At 44.1% G+C, this 18847-nt stretch overlaps 1 protein-coding gene across 1 annotated transcript in view; it reads left to right on the forward strand.

Annotated features, from left to right (window-relative positions):
- The first annotated feature begins 432 nt into the window (after positions 1 to 432).
- Positions 433 to 18847, forward strand: part of ABCC12 (ATP binding cassette subfamily C member 12) — a 58809-nt gene continuing 40394 nt past the window's right edge. Inside the window, 8 exon segments of the mRNA XM_068527619.1 lie at positions 433 to 551; positions 3564 to 3719; positions 6048 to 6195; positions 6485 to 6718; positions 8017 to 8190; positions 8600 to 8747; positions 12153 to 12301; positions 14704 to 14811. Coding sequence (XP_068383720.1) covers positions 433 to 551; positions 3564 to 3719; positions 6048 to 6195; positions 6485 to 6718; positions 8017 to 8190; positions 8600 to 8747; positions 12153 to 12301; positions 14704 to 14811 — 1236 coding nt within the window.

Consider the following 18847-nt stretch of genomic DNA (forward strand, 5'->3'; position numbering starts at 1 on the left):
AGAAAAAAAGGTTTGTATGTGTGACAAACTTCATTCTGGGTCACAATAAGGCAGAAAATCCACCTTCTTGGGGTTCTATTGCCAGGCTGGGACTCAGTCTTGGTCATGGGCTGGATCCTGGTAGAAAACCTGTAACAGGCTTTTCTGCTCCCAGCCAACCCAAAATGGGAAAGAAGAGGAACAGAATGTCTTTGCTAATAAGGAAGGCTCTTAGTGGAGTTGAGGGAGTTGTGGGATCTCTGGCCACACTCTCTCATGAATGCGGAGGGTTGATTGGTGAAACCAGGTCTGAGTCGTCAGAGAAAGGGAGTTGGTCTGGGTGGAGTAGGGGCTGCCTGATCTCATTCCAGAGTGTCTTCTCATCTCCTCATCTCTCTGCTGCAGAGTGAAGGTCCCAAAGCCAGGAGCCAAGGGCTCTAGACTACCATCAAGATGGTGGGTGATGGCCCCTGCCTTGTCTCTGATCTGTACCGGCGAGGCCAGCAGAGATCATTTTCAGAGAGATATGAACCCAGCTTGAAGACCATGATCCCAGTGAGACTCTATGCAAGGTAAGCCAAGAGGAAGATTGGAGGGAGGTCCTGGGCAGAACTTCTAGGAATCATTTCCAGCCCATCAGGAGAGTGGACTCTGACCCTGTTCCCCATGCTGCTGCTCTATATGCTTGTCCTTTTGTCTTTCCATCCATCCATCCATCCATCCATTCATCCAATTTTTTCATTTATTGACCATTCACTTCGTGAATCCTCCTGTACTTTGGTGAAAGAGAGACAATAGCAAATGTTTAAGAGAGCTTTCCATGTGCCAGGACCCGTTCAGGTGCTTTACAAACATCTTCTCATTCACTCTTCACAACCAGTCTGGAGGTGTTGTGATTATCTTCATCTGATGGGTGAGTAAGTGAGGCACAGCAAGGTTAAATAACTTGCACAAATTTAATCAGGTAGATTTTGCTTTGTAACAAACTGCCTCTACATTTAGTAGCCTGAAACAATTGCCATTTATTTAGCTTACAATTTTATGGGTGGGTCAGCAACTTGGGCTAAGCCTAGTTGGGTGATTCATCTGGTCTTGACCAGGCTTTCTTATGCATCTGCTCGTCAGCAAGATGGTTGTGCTTCTGGGGGTAGACTGGTTGGGGGAAGGTGGGCCACATGGGCTATGAACCTCGAGCAAGCTAACCTGCCCTCTATCACATAGTAATGCAGTAGGTGGCCAAGAGGATGAGTTGAAGCATATAGGCCTTCTTGAGACTCAGGCTCAGAACCGGTACACCATTTCTTTCACTGCCATTCTATTGGCCAAAGCAAGTCACAAGTCAGCACAGATTCAAGACGTGGAGAAATGTCTTGAAGGAAGGAGCTCCAAGGGTCCGGGATACAGGTGAGGAGAGAGAATTGGGTCAGTTTTGAACCGCAGAATAAGAACTCAGGCAGCCTGATTTCCAAGCTCACATGCTTAACTACAACGTCATATTATAATATTATATATGTATTCTTAACATTACATTAACTATAACATTATAGAAAGCTGCCTTTTCTACATGAGAAGTGCCCTATAGCCTGCTCTCTGAGCAGCAGAAGGCCAAGGGCATCTTTATAATGAGGTGATACAGCACTGCTCTCTCCTTGAATCTATGGACCAAAGATACACCCGTGAGCCCTCTAAGGTGAGAGGTGAAGGTTGAAAGGTGAGGGCATGGTGTACCATCCTTAGCCCCATGCAGAAGAGCTCTAACTACCCACCGTTTTGGCTCAGTTCACAATTTCTTTGTGGAGAGGAAATGTGGGATAGTGCTTAAGAGAATGATGGGACCTTGGAGTCAGCAAGTATTGGGTTTGAATCCCTACTTCACCACTGACCAGCTATAAGATTTTGGGCAAGTACCCTAACCTCTTTGTGCCTTGATGTTCTTGTCTATGAATTGGGATCATAATATTTCTCAACTACCTATCTCACTGAGCTGTTGTTAGGATTATACGAGGTAATGCATGACTTCATCATTAAAGTTATCCTTTAGGAAATATTTACTATGCACCAGGCACATAGTACCTTATTAATATTATCTTAGCTCGGGTTCTCCCAAAAGCAGAGCCTGAATCAAAAACTTGGATGCAGGTAGCTTATTTGGGAGGTGATTTCAAGAAGCAGGAGGGAAGATTTAGGGAGTGTGAGGCAGGGAAGGAGAACATGGGGTGTGTCATCAGCGTCCCTGCTGTAGACATGGGGACTGGATTCTACTAGGTCCCCCCGAGAAGTGTACAATTTTCCATCTATAGGATGGGCGGTGGGGATATTTGTCCATGGGCTCCTGTACTCCATTAGTTAGGTTTTCTTCTTGGGGACATTCACCCCTTGCAATTCTGGGTTGCACTTATGCTCTGAGAAGGCCCCAAACCCGGTAGTGAAAAGAGGCACAGGATACCTGTGAGATGGGATGCTGTCAGCATGAGCCTGAGCTGCACGGTGCTGTCTTCCACATCTGAGATCGGAGGTGGATGTGAAAAAGATTCTTAACCACTGCACCACCAGAGACTGCGACTCAGGGCATCTTGACAGCATCTGCTACAAATACCAAGCTCTTTCAGGGCCCGGAATATAACAAACACTCAGCAATTAGTAGATAACACTCTGTGCCTCCGACTCTTATTCCATCTTAGATGGTTAGCTCCTCAAGGGCAGAAACATATCTCTTCCTCCTTCTTCATTGTTTCTTCCTTTTCTTCTTCCTCCTCTAATTCCCTTTCTCCTTTCTCCTTCCTTTTACCTCCCCTGTCCTCCCTATTTATCTGCGAGCTAATATTTATGTAACAGCTTACATGTATTAATCCTCACAATAAACCATGAGTTTGCCTCTAGCTCTTGCATCCTTGGACAGTCTCACCTCTACTTTGGCACACTCTGCTCTGACCCTCCCCATCCTCCTGAGAGCAAAAGCCAGGCGTCCAACTCCTCTGATGATCAGCTACTGGGTCTCCATTTCCTCATGTCAAATGGAGCAGGTACCTTCTTTCCTATGGGGTGGTCACTGGTAAATATTTAACAACTGGTTCACTAAAAAATTCCCTGGTTTGTAGCATTTATCACTTTTTTGGTGTAAATTCTCCTACCATGGCTGATTTCAATGTGATGTCACTGAATGCAAAGTTGGGAAGAGATGCAAGGTAACAGAGCCCTATTCTGTATGGTATTTCCACCACAGACACCATAGACTTACATAATCTAAAGAACAAATACGAGTAAAATCTAGTAAAATAATCTTGGAAGCTATGAGTTTTGAGTATTGATTGCCTTTGTCTTTAAGATAATTTACTTACATTTATGTAATTTAATTTTTAATATAGGCTGTGTTTAAGAACTGACTTGCAGAATTCCTAAAAATCGAACAATCAGCTCTTGCAAGCTGGTAGGAGCTGGCCCAGCACACCGCTGCTCATGGGGCTGATGACGTGAGTCACACGTCTGAGCGTGGCTGTGGTTATCACTGTAGTTAAGAATTCCAGCCAGGGACTCAAGGCAATGACCCCAACATCCTGGAACACCGAGTGTTTCGCTTGTTTTAGGCTGGCACCCAACCCTGTGGATGACGCAGGGCTGCTCTCCTTTGCCACATTCTCTTGGCTCACGCCAGTGATGGTGAGAAGCTACAAGCACGCGCTGACTGTGGACACCCTGCCCCCACTGTCACCATATGACTCATTCGACACCAATGCCAAAAGGTACCAGGATTTGTCTGGGTCACATCTAGAGAGGATCCCACTTTGGGAAGGGACCTGTGAGTCCTTGTGTGTGCTCCCATTTCCCTTTGCGGAAATCAACACCCACTGGTTTGGTGGCTGTTCTCATGGCTTATCTCTGAGATGAGGGCGGGCTGACTGACCTTCCTGGCCTCGTCTCTGGGGAGGTGAGCATTGGGGAGGTTTGGTAGGGAGAATGAACTTCTTGAGAGCCTGAGGCTTCAGGATCATTCTGGCAGGGCTATCAGCTATTTTGCAGGAGCACCGCATCAGGACAAGAGTGGCTGGAATCTCACTTTGCTCTGTGCTGGCTGGACACCACCTGGGCTGCTTCCAGGCATGGTGTTGTATTTCACTTTAAAAACTGTCGTTGGACTTTTAAAAAAAATTTTTATTTTATATTGGAGTATAGTTGATTAACAATGTTTTGTTAGTTTCAGGTGTTACAGCAAAGTGATTCAGTTATACATATACATGTATCTATTCTTTTTCAAATTCTTTTCCCATTTAGGTTATTACAGAATATTGTGAGCTTTTATATTACAAAATATGTTTAGGTTGAACCAAATGAAAACTTCCAATATTTGACAATTTTGACTTGCAAAAACATGTATTTCTTTGATTCAACCTAATTCAGATTCATTATAGAAATGTTAAAGTAACAGAAGTTTAAGCAGTGGAAGTATCCCCACCGTACTCCAGCCCCACTCCCCAGAGGTCAGCACTGTTAAATGCTGGTGTGCATCTGTCCTGGATTTTTTCTACTCTGATTAAACACACCCTGTGCTACCATCTTCTGCAGATCGATACCTCTTCTTCCTCTTTACTCACAGGTCATCTTTTTTTCTTTGAACAAAAAATGAAGCATACTATCTCATGGTTAACCATTTTGCTATTTTCAGTTAAGAGTTTATAAAGATTTTTCCACAGCCCCAAACCTCAACTTCATTCTTTCTAACGGCTGCATTGAACTTCAAGGTTCATATCTTAAACAATGGGGAAGATCTCATAGCCCTCTCTCTGCATTTGTTTCTTCTGGAATTCTCCTTCTCTTTGGCCTCATATGCTTGAAGGGCTGGGAGTTATAATCATGCTCTTGCAATTGCTCCTACAATTGTGCGTCCCCTCATCTGTGTCCTGCAGAAATCTCTGTCAGTGGTAGTTTCCAAAATCTATAGTCTGGAGAAAGTTGCCAGGGAGCATGGAGAGAAAGGAGCTGGACCAGTGCCTGTGGAGTACCAGGTTTTCCTTCTACCTCTCTGTCGGTTTTTAAAGTTGCCTTCCATCTACCCAACATCAACTTAGATCCTCTTCCCTTCCATGCTAGTGTTCTCCTCCAAAGGCTGACCCACCAAACACATGCTTGACAACCTTAATAACACACTATCTTCAGTCCATGCCTCTCTTCCAGACTCTGAGTTCACACACCCAGCATCTGACTGGACTTGGATGATTCACAAGCATCCTATATCTAAAGCTGCATTCTTGATCTTCAGCCCCACCTGACGATGTTCCCTCTTCCCCCTCTCCCCATCTCTGTGAACTCTATTCCCACAGTTGGTCAAGCCAGAAAACTGGGGCCCCTGATCCCCCTTCTCCTTTTCTCCCACATCTAATTCATCAGTAAGTCCTGTTGTCTCCCCTGACCACCTTTCCCTAAATCCAGTGTCAAGCCACTGCCACCTCCCACCTGGATGCCGACGGTTTCCCACTGTGGCCTCCCTGCTTCCGTTTTTGCTCCCCAGCCCCCCGTAACCCACTACTCTCACAGCAGCCAGATGTTCTTTTAGATATGTAAAATGATCTTGTCACGTTGGCTTAAAAGCCTGCAGTGGCTTCCTTTGCAATCTAATCTCCTTCGTGAGGACTGTGAGGTCCCATGAGATCTGGCCCTCCCTTGCCTCCCCGTGTCCCCACACGCCTGTCACACTGGCCTCCTTTCAGATCTTTGAAATGGACAAAATCCTCCCTGCCCTGGAGAAGATTTTTTCTTGGTTTCTCTGTTGCCTCAGTGTTTTTATCACAACTGGTATTGTGCCAGAGACAGGCAGGAGGAGGAAATCAAGGCCCAGAAAGAGCCCAAATGCCAGATACCATCTTGTGCTGTGTCAGGGCTCTGCCCGCTGCCTCGCTCATGTCCCATCCACCCTCCAAAAGAAGAAGGGAGAACAAATGCTGTTCCTCTGAGGCCACCACTGCCAGGGATGGGGGTTGTGCTAAGAAATCTTGCAAAGTTTTTTCCATCAGAGTAGCTTTGAACAGCAAGTGGGAATGTAAATCCTTTTCCTTCTTCCTGTTCTTTCATCACAGATTTCAAATCCTTTGGGATGAAGAGGTAGAAAGGATGGGTCCCGAGAAAGCCTCTCTGGGCTGAGTGGTCTGGAAATTCCAGAGGACGCATGTTTTGATGGATATCGTGGCCAATATCCTGTGCATTATCACGGCAGCCATAGGGCCGGTGAGCGCACTGGCCCTTCTTCTGCCTTGTCTCCCAGGTCCCCAGACTGGCAAAGAATGTCATTAGTTACTTTCTCTACCATCTGGTGGGTTTAGTACGTTGTTGTTATCTTTGCGCTCCTTGGGGGAGAATTTTCATAAAGCTAATCCTTGTCAAGCACAGCAGTAGCCACTGAAATTAATTAAAAAAGTTTGCCTCGTAAAGTCAGCTTGCTGACATTATCTGAGGCCTCCTGTACCTACCTTGACCCCCAGCAGCACTCTTCTCTCTCCACCGCGCTGTTTTACAGATGGTTCTCATTCACCAAATCCTCCAGCAGACCGAGAGCATCTCCAGGAAGGTCTGGGTTGGCGTCAGCCTGTGCACAGCCTTTTTCGCCACCGAGTTTACCAAAGTTCTCTTTTGGACCCTTGCCTGGGCCATAAATTACTGCACAGCGATCCGGTTGAAGGTGGTCATCTCCACCCTGGTTTTCGAAAACCTGGTGTCGTTCAAGACGCTGACACACATCTCTGTTGGTGAGGTAAGTTGGTCCAGGAGGAGTCTAACTTTAGGAAACTAAATTCCGAGTTTTCTGAATACGTGTGAGATGTGCTTCCTGGATGGAATATCTGCCCCCCTTTTGGTTGTCAATATCCTGCCCATCGTGTCCCATCTCCTTGCTAAGTGAAGTGGTGGAGACTCAAAACACCAGAAGAATTCAGAGAAAGGAGAGCTCCATTCAAGCTGGAGAATTTGGAAAGGCGTCCCTGTTCCAGTTGGAACAGGGCTTAGGGGTGACCTCATCCAATCCCTTTGATCGTCAGTGAGGACACTGAAGCAGTACAGAGAACACTACAGCATTTAATAAAGTTGATTGACTAATGGATCTGATGATTCCAACTGTGTAGTATTTGGGATGCCAAGTCCCAACAAAGACCATGCCTGTTGGACTTCAGAGTTGACATTTTCTTAAGCCCTTAATCCTTAGCAATAAAATCTTCACCCTTTACACGAGAACATTTCCCTGGCCAAAGGAAACCTGGGTGGTGTGAGGTAAGGGAAAAGACTTGTTTCTTTCTTACGCTTGCTCTTTCAGTTTGTTCAAAATATCCTGTATCAATTACGATTAGATTCAGTTGCATATAACCGAAAACCCCCCGAAACAGTGGATTAAACAGGATGGATTTATTTCACTCTGTGTAAAAGGAGTCTGGAAGAGGATGATCCAGGGCTGGAGTGGGGACTTTCAGGCTTTTCTATTTTTCTTCATCACAACCTTAGCACGTAACTCCCGTAATGGTTCAGGATGGAAGCTGCAGGTCCAGCCATCCCAACCATGTTTCAGAGAGCCGGTAGGAGGAAGGAGACTTCCAAGTTGAGTTGGCTCCCTGTGAGAATTCATCCCCAAAGTTCCATTCAGCACTTTGGCCTATACCTCATTGCCCTTAACATAATCACATGGTCACCATGCTTCCACAAAGGAGGCTGGGAAATGTGGTCCTTTTGCTGGGCCCATGGATGCCCTGATTAAACAGGGTTGTGCTAATAAGGAAGAAGGAGATAGAGCTATCAGGTAGGCAGCTGGCAATCTCACCGGCATGTTCCCAGGTGGTATTTAAGCCTATCTTCATTGGGATTCTCAGTTCTAAAAGGCCTCTCCAAAGTCATACTAAAATGAGACCCACGAAACTCACCCTGTTGGTCCTCTGACAATTCTCTCCCCTTATAAGTCAGTTTTTCTCCTCCTTCCTCAGACCCCTCAGCCATTCCAAAAGCCTTCAGTTGAGGAAATGTTTAGGTGGCCCTTCCAAAGGCTGAACCCGTGTGCTTTCTTTCCAGGTGCTCAATATACTATCAACTGATAGTTATTCTTTGTTTGAAGCTGCTTTGTTTTGTCCCTTGCCAGCTACCATCCTTATCCTAATGGCTGTCTCTGTGGTGTACGTCTTTTTCATTCTGGGGCCCACAGCTCTCATCGGGATATCCATGTATGTGCTATTTATCCCCATCCAGGTAATGGCAGGTCTTTGCCATTGCACTTCACACACACTCTCACTGAAGTGGACTTTGTGTCCAGGGCCTGGCCCTGAAGCCTGGGCCCTTACTTTGGTCTCACAGACAGTACAGTTTTTTTAAAACTTGAATTTGAATACCCTGGGGAAGGGGAGCATGCTTCTTCAGTTTGTCAAAGTCCCCAGCACTTTCCTTGCACCCTGGCAATTCATGCATTTGCATCATCTGCCCCAACCCCAGTCGTGTCCCCCAGAGCACATCAGCCACAACTCAAGGGAGGGATTCAGCTGAGAATCTCGGGCCAACTTCCCTTAGAACTTTTCCTGACACTTACACTCCAATCCCTGGATTTTTAGGCCAGCTGCAACTCAGCAATTCTCTGAACACACTGTTTGTACCTCGATTTCAGATGTTTATGGCTAAGCTCAATTCAGCTTTTCGATGATCAGCAATTTCAGTGACAGATAAACGAGTTCAGACAATGAATGAGTTTCTGACCTGCATCAAGCTGATTAAAATGTACACCTGGGAGAAATCTTTTACGAACGCCATCCTAGGTAGGATGAGCAGTTGCTGAAAGAACCACTTACCCTGTAGAATGTGCTCTTCTAAGGGGTTCTTAAGGGTCCTGGGGCCAGGCATTCTGGAAGTTGGCTGAAGCAACCCCTGAGCTGATCTGTAGGCTTTTCAAAAAATTACATAGATTTTAGAATAGACCCAGGCATCTCTTCTGCTGAACTCAAGGGCTCAGCAGGTGAGTGACATATGGTTTAGCCATACTGAGGTCAGTGAATTCTTGTACTGGTCAGTTACCTTTCACAAAAATAGTCCACTAAAACAGTATGAGCAGGAGAAGAGCTGGCTCAGGCTATTTCCTTGACTTGGAAGACGTCCACAAGGACACACGCACACACTAACACTTACACACATGATCCCTCCTCGCCGGCAGTAACCTCATCAGGATCAGATGTCTCACTGACTTGACATGCTTTGGGCAGATAAGAGAATGCATGTATAGCTGTTTTGTTTTAAAGACGATATGAAGACTATTTCAATCAAATAAAAATGCAAATCTAATTGTAGGAACATTTACATAATTGCTGACATAGACTCAGGTGGTTGACCGGTTAATGATTTGAACCACCGTTACAACTAACTCTCTAGATCCACAATTACACTTTTAGACCAGCATGTATTTGGGCCCGAAGCTGTGTATCCACATTTTAGGAAGTGGCTTTAGAAAATCTGCTTTTGAGACTGCCAAAGGAAGTGCCCCAGGTTGGGGTGCTGGCAGCCCTATGGTACCCTCTTTGAAGATGCAGAAATACTTCCTCACACACTGAACTCACTTTAATACAATTTATTTGATGTGATTAAATTTGATTCCATTTGACATAATTCAATTTAAAACTCAATTTAATTCAAGTCAGTTTAACTCAATAAATAGGTACCAAGTTCCTACCATGTGCAAGGCCATGGGAGTCACACAAAATAATTAGGAAAAGGGTCCCTAGTTTTAAAATTGAGGGACGATGAGTTAACTAAGCTCAAAAATAGCTATTAGTTTGTTGGCTCTACTCCTAGAATATATCTGGAATCTTTCTGCTTCTCTTCATTCTACTGTCACCCTAGTCCAAGCAATATCCTCTCCCTTCCAGACTGCGGCAAGAACTTCTAGATGCAACCCCTGCTTTCCTCCTTCCCCCTAAAACCCATGATGCACTCAGCAGCCAGAGTGACCTTTTAAAAATGTCAATCAGATCTTGTCTCTCCCCTGCTGAAAAAGCTTTAGTGGCCTCTTAGCACACTTAGGCTTTTTCAAATTTAGGTCTTTTGGATGAAGTCCAGATTCCTTCTGATGAGCTATTAGATCCAGCACAGTCTGGCCCCTGCTGACCTCCTGACCTTATCACATCTTGTCCCAGGCCTTGATACCTCTGCTTGAGCCACACAAACCTTCTGTTTTTAGAACAACATCCACACCCATTCATGCCTCAGGATCTCCGCCGTTGCTGTTCCCTCTGCCTGGAATGTCTTCTGCTAGATGCTCATGCTGACTTTGTCTTGACTTTGGGTCTCCTGAAGTCAATGTCACTGACTCAAGAGGCCTTCTTGACCACAGTCCCAAGCAGGTCCACTCCCCATTCACCTCTTAGTCACTTCATGCTGTTCATTTCTCTCATATCACCCAACACAGTTTGTGATTATCTTATTTACTTGTCTGTTTGTTTCTTCATTGTCTATCGCCCCTACTGGAAGAGCCGAGACCCTGTTTGTCCCTATACTCCCCAGCACCCAGCACAGCCCCTGGCATACAGTAGACATCAGATTAAAATGTGCTGAATGAGTGAACATGTGAATTAATTATAGGATAAAATGGGTAAAATGCCACAAGAGAAACTGAGAGGAGCTCCACGGGTGTGAGAGATGAGGAAAAGCCTCCTGGCAGAGGTGGCGTTTTAGACAGGCCCTGAAGGGTAGCAGAGATGTGGACACAGATGGAGCTGGGGAAGCCCCCTGGGCAGGAGCAAAAGCCTAGAGGCTTGGCGTGGGGAGAAGGAGGTGCGGGTGTTCGTGAGGGGAAGGGCATGTGGACAGCATGCTTTGGATCCCAACCTCTTAAAAGGCAAGTCACTTAACCTGCTAAGCCTTTCCTCTACTGCCAGAAGGGCATAATGATGGCTTCTGCCGTGTCACCCTGTGGTGAGAGCAGCCTAGGTAGAGCGTGCCTGTGCAGGGTTCAGCCCAACACCTGGTCCGTAGGCAGCACTCAGCCAGACGGGCTGTGACACCATGTTGCTAATGTGAAAGGGTTTCTGCGGAGGATGCTGGAATTGCCATCAAGGACTCTTTAAACAGCAGGGGAGGGAAGCTTGAATTTTATGTGAGTGGTGCAGAGTCATGACCTCATCTGGACTTATGGAAGGGAGACATGCTCTTGGGTTTTTGTAGCTGTTCCTGAGACCAAGGGCAGGGGCTTCAATCTGGCAGTCTTCAGGCTGGCACATGTGTTTTGTTTGGCCCCTACAGTACTTTAACTTTTTCAATTAGTTCCCAACATTTAAGAGTAGGGAGATGTCTCATAAAATTCCAGATCTCAGACTTCAAAACAGTCTGGTGAGCCTGGGACATCCTCGCTCTGGTCTTGCTCTCTGCCCACTCCCTTCATTTACCTTACTTGCCTGACCCCTGTAGGCATCTGAGTGTATGACTCCTGACACACAGAGAATCAGATCAGAAGGGACCTTGGAAACCATCCAGCAATGGCAGCTGGCATGCACTGAACCCCCAGTACATGCTGGCGTTGTGCTCCGGGCTGTCTGTGCTTCCTCCCATTTAAACTTCACAACAAGAGTCCTTAACACTCATTTGCAGGAGAACAGAGCAGGAGTAATATGTTTCTTTTTTTTTAAATTGAAGTATAGTTGGTTTACAATGTTGTATTAGTTTCAGGTGTACAGTAAAGTGATTCAGTTATCTATATTATATATGTATATATATAATATATATATGTTCTTTTTCAGGTTCTTTTCCATTATAGGTTACAAGGTATTGAGTATAGTTCCCTGTGCTCTACAGTAAATCCTTGTTGTTTATCTATTTTATATATAGTAGTGTATATCTGTTAATCCTAGACTCCTAATTTATCCCTCCCCCTGCCCCTTCCCCTTTGGTATCCATACTTTGCTCTCTATGTCTGTGAGTCTCTTTCTGTTTCCTAGATAAGTTCATTTGTATTACTTTTTTAGATTCCACGTATAAGTGCTATCATATGATATTTGTCTTTCTGTGTCTGACTTACTTCACTTAGTATGATAATCTCTAGGTCCGCCCTAGTTGCTGCAAATGGCAATATTTCATTCATTTTTATGGCTGAGGAGTATTCCATTGAGTAATATGTTTCTTAATGCTGGTGCTTGACAAGCAAAATAAGACCACCGTGGACCATTTCTATTTCACAGATATAAGGAAGAGGGAAAGGCGATTACTGGAAAAAGATGGATTTGTCCAAAGTGGAAACTCAGCACTGGCCCCCATTGCATCCACCGTAGCCATTGTACTGACATTCACCTGCCACATCCTCCTGAGACGAAAGCTCACTGCCCCAGTGGTAAGCACCTCTTCAGAGCTGGCCTCGTCTGTACCCAACTCTGCAAGTGCCAGGTGGGTAGCTCCTCTGGCACTGGCATCAGAACACCCAATCACGGTGAGCCAGAAAACAGCAGAATTCCACCCTGACTTCTAAAACAAGTACTTGAGCTAACTGGGAGCCAAGGAGAGCTTAGTAGCAATTCTTATTCAGTCTACAGCAGGGCAGGGGTAGTAGTTAATGCTGGAACACAATTTTACATTTGGACATTGAAACCAAAGGAGCCCTTGACTATTTTATTCCTATTTATCCATATATACGACAAGAAGAGAGTTGGGGAAAGTTCTCCGGGTGGGAGGGGTGTCAGTATTGGGAGAGGCAGTGTGGTGTCCAGATCAGGGTCCCCCTTGTTTAAAGCCCGACTCCACACTTGCTAGCTATGACTTACAGCAGTTCATGGAACCTCTCTTGTCTCGGTTTTATTATCTGTAAGTGGGGTGATGACAGTCCCTATCGTTGTGAGGATGGAAGTTGTCTTACACAAAGCACTCGGTCAGCACCTCGAATGCGGTAAATGGCACTCGGTCAGCACCTCGAATGCGGTAAATGCTGCATAAGTTGTTGCTGCTTTCATTAGCCTTATGCTCACCCAGCCCAGGCATATTCAGGTTGAAAGCCTCAGAAGGAGAATTGGAGTGAACGTGAGGGGCTCAGGACCTGAGCTAGAGAGGAAATGGCCCCTGACTGAAATAAAGAAACAAGCATTTCAGATATTAAACCAGTGTCTGAAGGGCAAGTGGTTGGAAGAAAGAACACAAAGGCAAGAAAGAGAGAGAGAGAGAGTGAAATAAAAAAGGAGAGGTATGCTCACCAGGGAAAAGTTGCACCAAAAATCAGGATCTGGAGGGGAGGGTGGGGGGATGTTTGAGAAGGCAGGATGCTCTTCTGGGGCATTCATTGTGGTGCTGTCAATCCAATTACTGCCCCGTGTTTCTTTGGGAGATACTTTAATTTTCTTAGTTTCATCACACACATTTTTCTCTCACACACTCCGGGGACTTGAACATAGCCACGAACCGAAAGCCAAAATGAACAGCAATGGTTGATGTACAGAATGAATGCTCCCAGATTATTGTGGCTGCTGTCTACCAACCGAAACGAAAAAAATTTTTTTTTTCCCAGAACACACCAAGTAAATTAATTTGAAACCAAATTGAGTGCACATAGTTAATATTTTTTAAAGCGATGATTTAGAAGAAATCTAGACCAAGAACAAATTCCCTGAATGCGAGGCTCGTATTCCTTTGGACTAAGAATCCCTTTCAGTCTCCTCCTCTGCCAGAGCCACATGAGTAGGAGGTCAGCCCTGAGGAGCTGCCACATCAGGCAGCCCGGGGGCTCTGCCAGCCAGGGCCTGGGTTTCCTGAGCCAAGATAGTGCTCTAGGACCTGGGGGAGATGAATTCTCTCTGGGGATATATTTAGGACCAGATGTGATGAAGGGAGCATCCTTCATCATCCTCTTAATGAACTAACTAGGATTAGTTGAAGCCTGGGGGCCCTGTCCATGGGGCCCATTCAACAGCAGGAAGGATCACTCCAGATTTGTCGATGGAAGTTGTGTTTTTAATTTCTTAGTTGGGTGGTTAGGGAGAGGTTGCTAATTACAAGTCGGACAGATGAGAAGATGAAAGCTGAGAGATGAGATCATGCCCCCTGTGGGGCACCCACAGAACAAGGAAACTTGTCTTCATTGAGGCTATATGATATTATCCACCCACCAGGCAGGGCTCAGTGGGGAAGGCCCTAGTGAAGGGGGGTCATTGTTCATTGTTTTGGAAATGACAGTGGAACCAAGGCTCTCAAATTGGTCCCTTATGTGTGTGTGGAGGCAGGGCATCAGACCCTGAGGGCAGGAGAACCAGCAACCAGCCTGGGCCAGGCACATCAATCTAGGGAGCTTCCACCCTCAACATTGGTCTCTGTGTGGGATGTAAAAGGTTGCTCTGTCTCTGAAGGGTCAGATGCCTCTGAAGCAACTGAGAGAAGGGGATAATTTAGGAAAAATCTGCATAGGTTTTTGAGCGAATGGTCTAGGCCAAATAAGGATATGGTATGGATGGAGATTTCCAAAGGCACTCAATTAGAGGCCCTTTTCAGACCTCATCCTCTGGATTGACAAAGATAAGGGGATAAGTTTCCCACCATTTTGGTGAAAATCCAAAGGCAATATAGTTTAAGATGTTAATATCTTTAATTTGCCAACCCATGATTTCTGAGCCATGAAATGAGAAAATTTTTCCTCTGAGAATCCCAACTGTGCTACTGTTTCTCGTCTCAGGAAGTTTAATCCCCATGGACTTGATGGTTCAAAGCCAAGGCAGCATCCCATCCTGAATTCTATACCTCTCTTTTGTTCTTCAGGCATTTACTGTGATTGCCATGTTTAATGTAATGAAGTTTTCAATTGCAATCTTACCTTTCTCGGTCAAAGCAGCAGCTGGAGCCAATGTCTCTCTAAGGAGAATGAAGGTATAACTAACACTGGGTGAGCAGGGAAGAAAGATCTCATTTTGGGGCAGGAAAATTCCCAGATAAGGGGAGGCTGTGTCAACCCATTGGAGGGGCTGGGTCACTGGTTTGGTGGGTGTTGGGAGAAGACCCTCCATTCAGTGTTGGATACACAAATATGCATCAAGCAGGATACAGACAGAGTATTATAGGTGGCCTGCCCTTTTCGTAAAAATGAGATGGAGTCTCCACCCAGGGAGATGATGTTCCTGACCCTCTACTCTTTCTCCAAGCCATAAATCTTAACTTGTTCCAGGAGTGGAGTTCAGATTGCACTGAGCCATCCCCCCTTTGCCTACCTAGTTTGTCCTAGGATGTGTGTGGTGACAGAAGTGATGAAGACAGTGTGGGGGGGGCGCACCATATTTATACACTCATTTAGTCATTTTATTTATTAATTTATTCATTCATCAAAGATTTACTGTGTGAGTCCCAAACAGGATCAACACAAAGAGAACCGCACAAAGACACATTGTAATTAAAATGGCAAAAATTAAAGATAAAGAGAGACTATTAAAAGCAGCAAGGGGAAAGCAACAAGTTACATACAAGGAAACTCCCATAAGGCTATCAGCTGACTTCAGCAGAAACTCTGCAGGTCAGAAGGGAGTGGCACGATATATTTAAAGTGATGAAAGGGGAAAAACTACAACCAAGAATACTCTACACAGCAAGACTCTCATTCAGATTTGATGGAGAGTTCAAAACTTTACAGACAAGCAAAAGCTAAAAGAGTTCAGGACCATCAAACCAGCTTTACAAGAAATGTTAAAGGGACTTCTCTAAGCTAGAAAGAAAAGACCACAACTAGACACATGAAAATCACAAAAGGAAAAAGCTTATCAGTAAGGGCAAATATACAGTGAAGGTAGTTAATCAACTATGTATAAAATTGGTAGGAAGGTTAAAAGACAAAAGTAGTAAAATCATCTAAATCCACAATATATAGTTAAGGGGAAAAAAACCAAATTGATGTAAAATATGGAAAAACAGTACTTGTGAGGGGAAGAGAGTAAAAATGCAGGGTTGTTAAAATGCAGTTGAAATTAGGAGATCAGCAACTTAAAATAATCGTGTATATATATGTATAGATTGCTATATATAAACCTCATGGTAACCACAAACCATACATTTATAATAGATAAACACACACACACAAAAGAAAGGAATCCAAACATAACACTAAAGATGGTCATCAAATCACAAAGGAAGAGAGCAAAAGAAGAAAAGAACCAAAAAGAACTACAAATACAACCCCAAGACAATTAACAAAATGACAATAACTACCCATTATTACTTTAAATGTAAATGGACTAAATGCTCCAACCAAAAGACATAGAGTGGCTGAATGGATATGAAAACAAAACCCATATACATGCTGCCTGCAAGAGACTCACTTCAGATCTAAAGACACACACAGATTGAAAGTGAGGGGATGGAAAAGGCACTCCATGCAGATGGAAATCGAAAGAAAGCTGGAGTAGCAATACTTGTATCAGAAAAAATAGACTCTAAAACAAAGACTGTTACAAGAAACAAAGGCATTACATAATGATCAAAGGATCAATCCAAGAAGAAAATATAACAATTATAAATACATATGCACTCAACATAGGACCCACTTAAATACATAAAGCAAATATTAACAGATATAAAGGGAGAAATTGACAGTAGCACAGCAAAGGAAAGCATTGACAAAACGAAAAGACAACCTGCTGAATGGGAGAAAGTATTTGCAAATGATATGACTGATAAGGGGTTAATATCCAACATATATAAACAGCTCATACAACTCAACATCAAAAACCCAAACAACCCAATTAGAAATGAGCAGAAGAACTGAATAGAAATTTTTCCAAAGAGGAAATGCAGATGCCAACAGGCACATGAAAAGATGCTCAACATCGCCAATCATCAGGGAAATACAAATCAAAACCACAATGAGATATCATCTCACACCTGTCAGAATGTCTATCATCAAAAAGAACACAAATTACAAATGTCGGGGAGGATGTGGAAAAAAGAGAACCCTCATATACTGTTGGTAAAAGGTAAATTTGTGCAGTCACTATGGAAAACAACAGTGTTCCTCAAAAAACTAAAAATAGAACTACCATATGACCCAGCAATTCCACTCTGGGGTATATATCTGCAGAAAACAGAACGCTAATTTGAAAAGATGCATGCACCACAATGTTCATAGCAGCATTATTTACAAAAGCCAAGATACGGAAGGAACCTGTGTCCATTGAGAGATGAATGGATAAGGAAGATAGTGGTACATATACACAATGGAATATTACTCAGCCATAAAAAGAATGAAATTTTGCCATTTGTAGCAACGTGGATGGACTTGGAGGGCATTATGCTAAGTGAAATAAGTCAGACAAAGAAAGACAAATACTGAATGATATCATGTATACGTGAAGTCTAAAAAAGTAAAGCAAAAAACCCTGAATATAACAAAAAGGAAACAAACTCACAGATATAGAGAACAAACTAGTGGTTACCAGTGGGGAGAGGGAAGGGGAAGGGGCACGACAGGAAAAGGGGATAAGGCGGTACAAACTGTTATGTATAAAATAAATAAGCTACAAGGATATACTGTACAGCACAGGAATATAGCCAATATTTTATAATAACTTTAAATGGAGTATAATGTATAAAAACTTTGAATCACTATGTTGTGCACGTGAGACTAATATAATATTGTAAATCAACTATATCTCGATTAAAAAAAAGATTTACAGTATGCTTCCTATATGCAAGGCATTGTGGAAAATGCAAATAAGATTTACGGTATGCTTCCTATATGCAAGGCACTGTGGAAAACGCAAATACAAGGAAGAGAGTCTTTACTCTTAAGAGCCTCCAGTCTAGTACAGGACCAGGTATCCCAGTAATTGCTATATATAGTAAGGGTGAAAGTGATGTGTAGGAAGGGCAGATAAAGTGGTTTTGAAGTTGAGGCACGGAAAGGAAAAGAAGCAGGGCATTTCAGTCAAGAGAACAATGCGTTCAGACCTCTGTGAATTGATTGGAAGATCTTATTCACTCATGTCTGAAATGTGGATGTCATTTTAAGCATCCTAGGTGCCTGTATCCCTCTTCTCCCTTACCATCCACATTTAACCAATCAAGAATCCTGTTGGGACTTCCCTGGTGGTGCAGTGGTTAAGAATCCTCCTGCCAATGCAGGGGACACAGGTTCGAGCCCTAGTCCGGGAAGATCCCACATGCCGCAGAGCAACTAAGCCCGTGCACCACAACTACTGAGCCTGCACTCTAGAGCCCGTGAGCCACAACTTCTGAGCCCGTGTGCCACAACTGCTGAAGCCCATGTGCCTAGAGCCTGTGCTCCGCAACAAGAGAAGCCACTAAAATGAGAAGCCTGCACACTGCAACGAAGAGTGGCCCCCGCTTGACACAACTAGAGAAAGCCTGCGCACAGCAACAAAGACCCAACGTGGCCAAAAATTAAAAAAAAAAAAAAAGAATCCTGTTGACTCACCTCCTGCTCACTGTATTCCTTCAATTTTAAGAGGCACCATTTATGAGACTGGATTGGAAGGTGCACTGTTGAGTTATTATGTTTTGAACAAAACACAGAGTCAACCTCATCACATTAATTGTATAATGATATCCAATATCTTAGACTAGAGGAACAATGTTATTTCCTGACTCCTCAACCTCTACTCTGTCCCTGGTGTCATCACCTTCATTCAAGACTTCATAGTCTCTCATCTGAACTATCGCAGTGACTGAAGAACCAATTGTCTTTTTCCAATGTTGTCCTTTTCAAATCCATATTGCACTGTTAATTGAGCTTTAAAATATTTGTCTGATCACTGACATTAACCTGCTTGAAATCCTTGTCCTTCTCTCTCCAGGACTGAGCCTGAGTCCTCCATCAGCAGGTCTTCAGTTATATCTCCACTTCATTTCTTATCCGCTTCCTACCTGGAGCTCTGGCCCTCGGTTATACCGAATTTCTTGT

The sequence above is a fragment of the Eschrichtius robustus genome, chromosome 19 (assembly GCF_028021215.1).
Source record: "Eschrichtius robustus isolate mEscRob2 chromosome 19, mEscRob2.pri, whole genome shotgun sequence".
Classification (NCBI taxonomy): Eukaryota; Metazoa; Chordata; class Mammalia; order Artiodactyla; family Eschrichtiidae; genus Eschrichtius; species Eschrichtius robustus.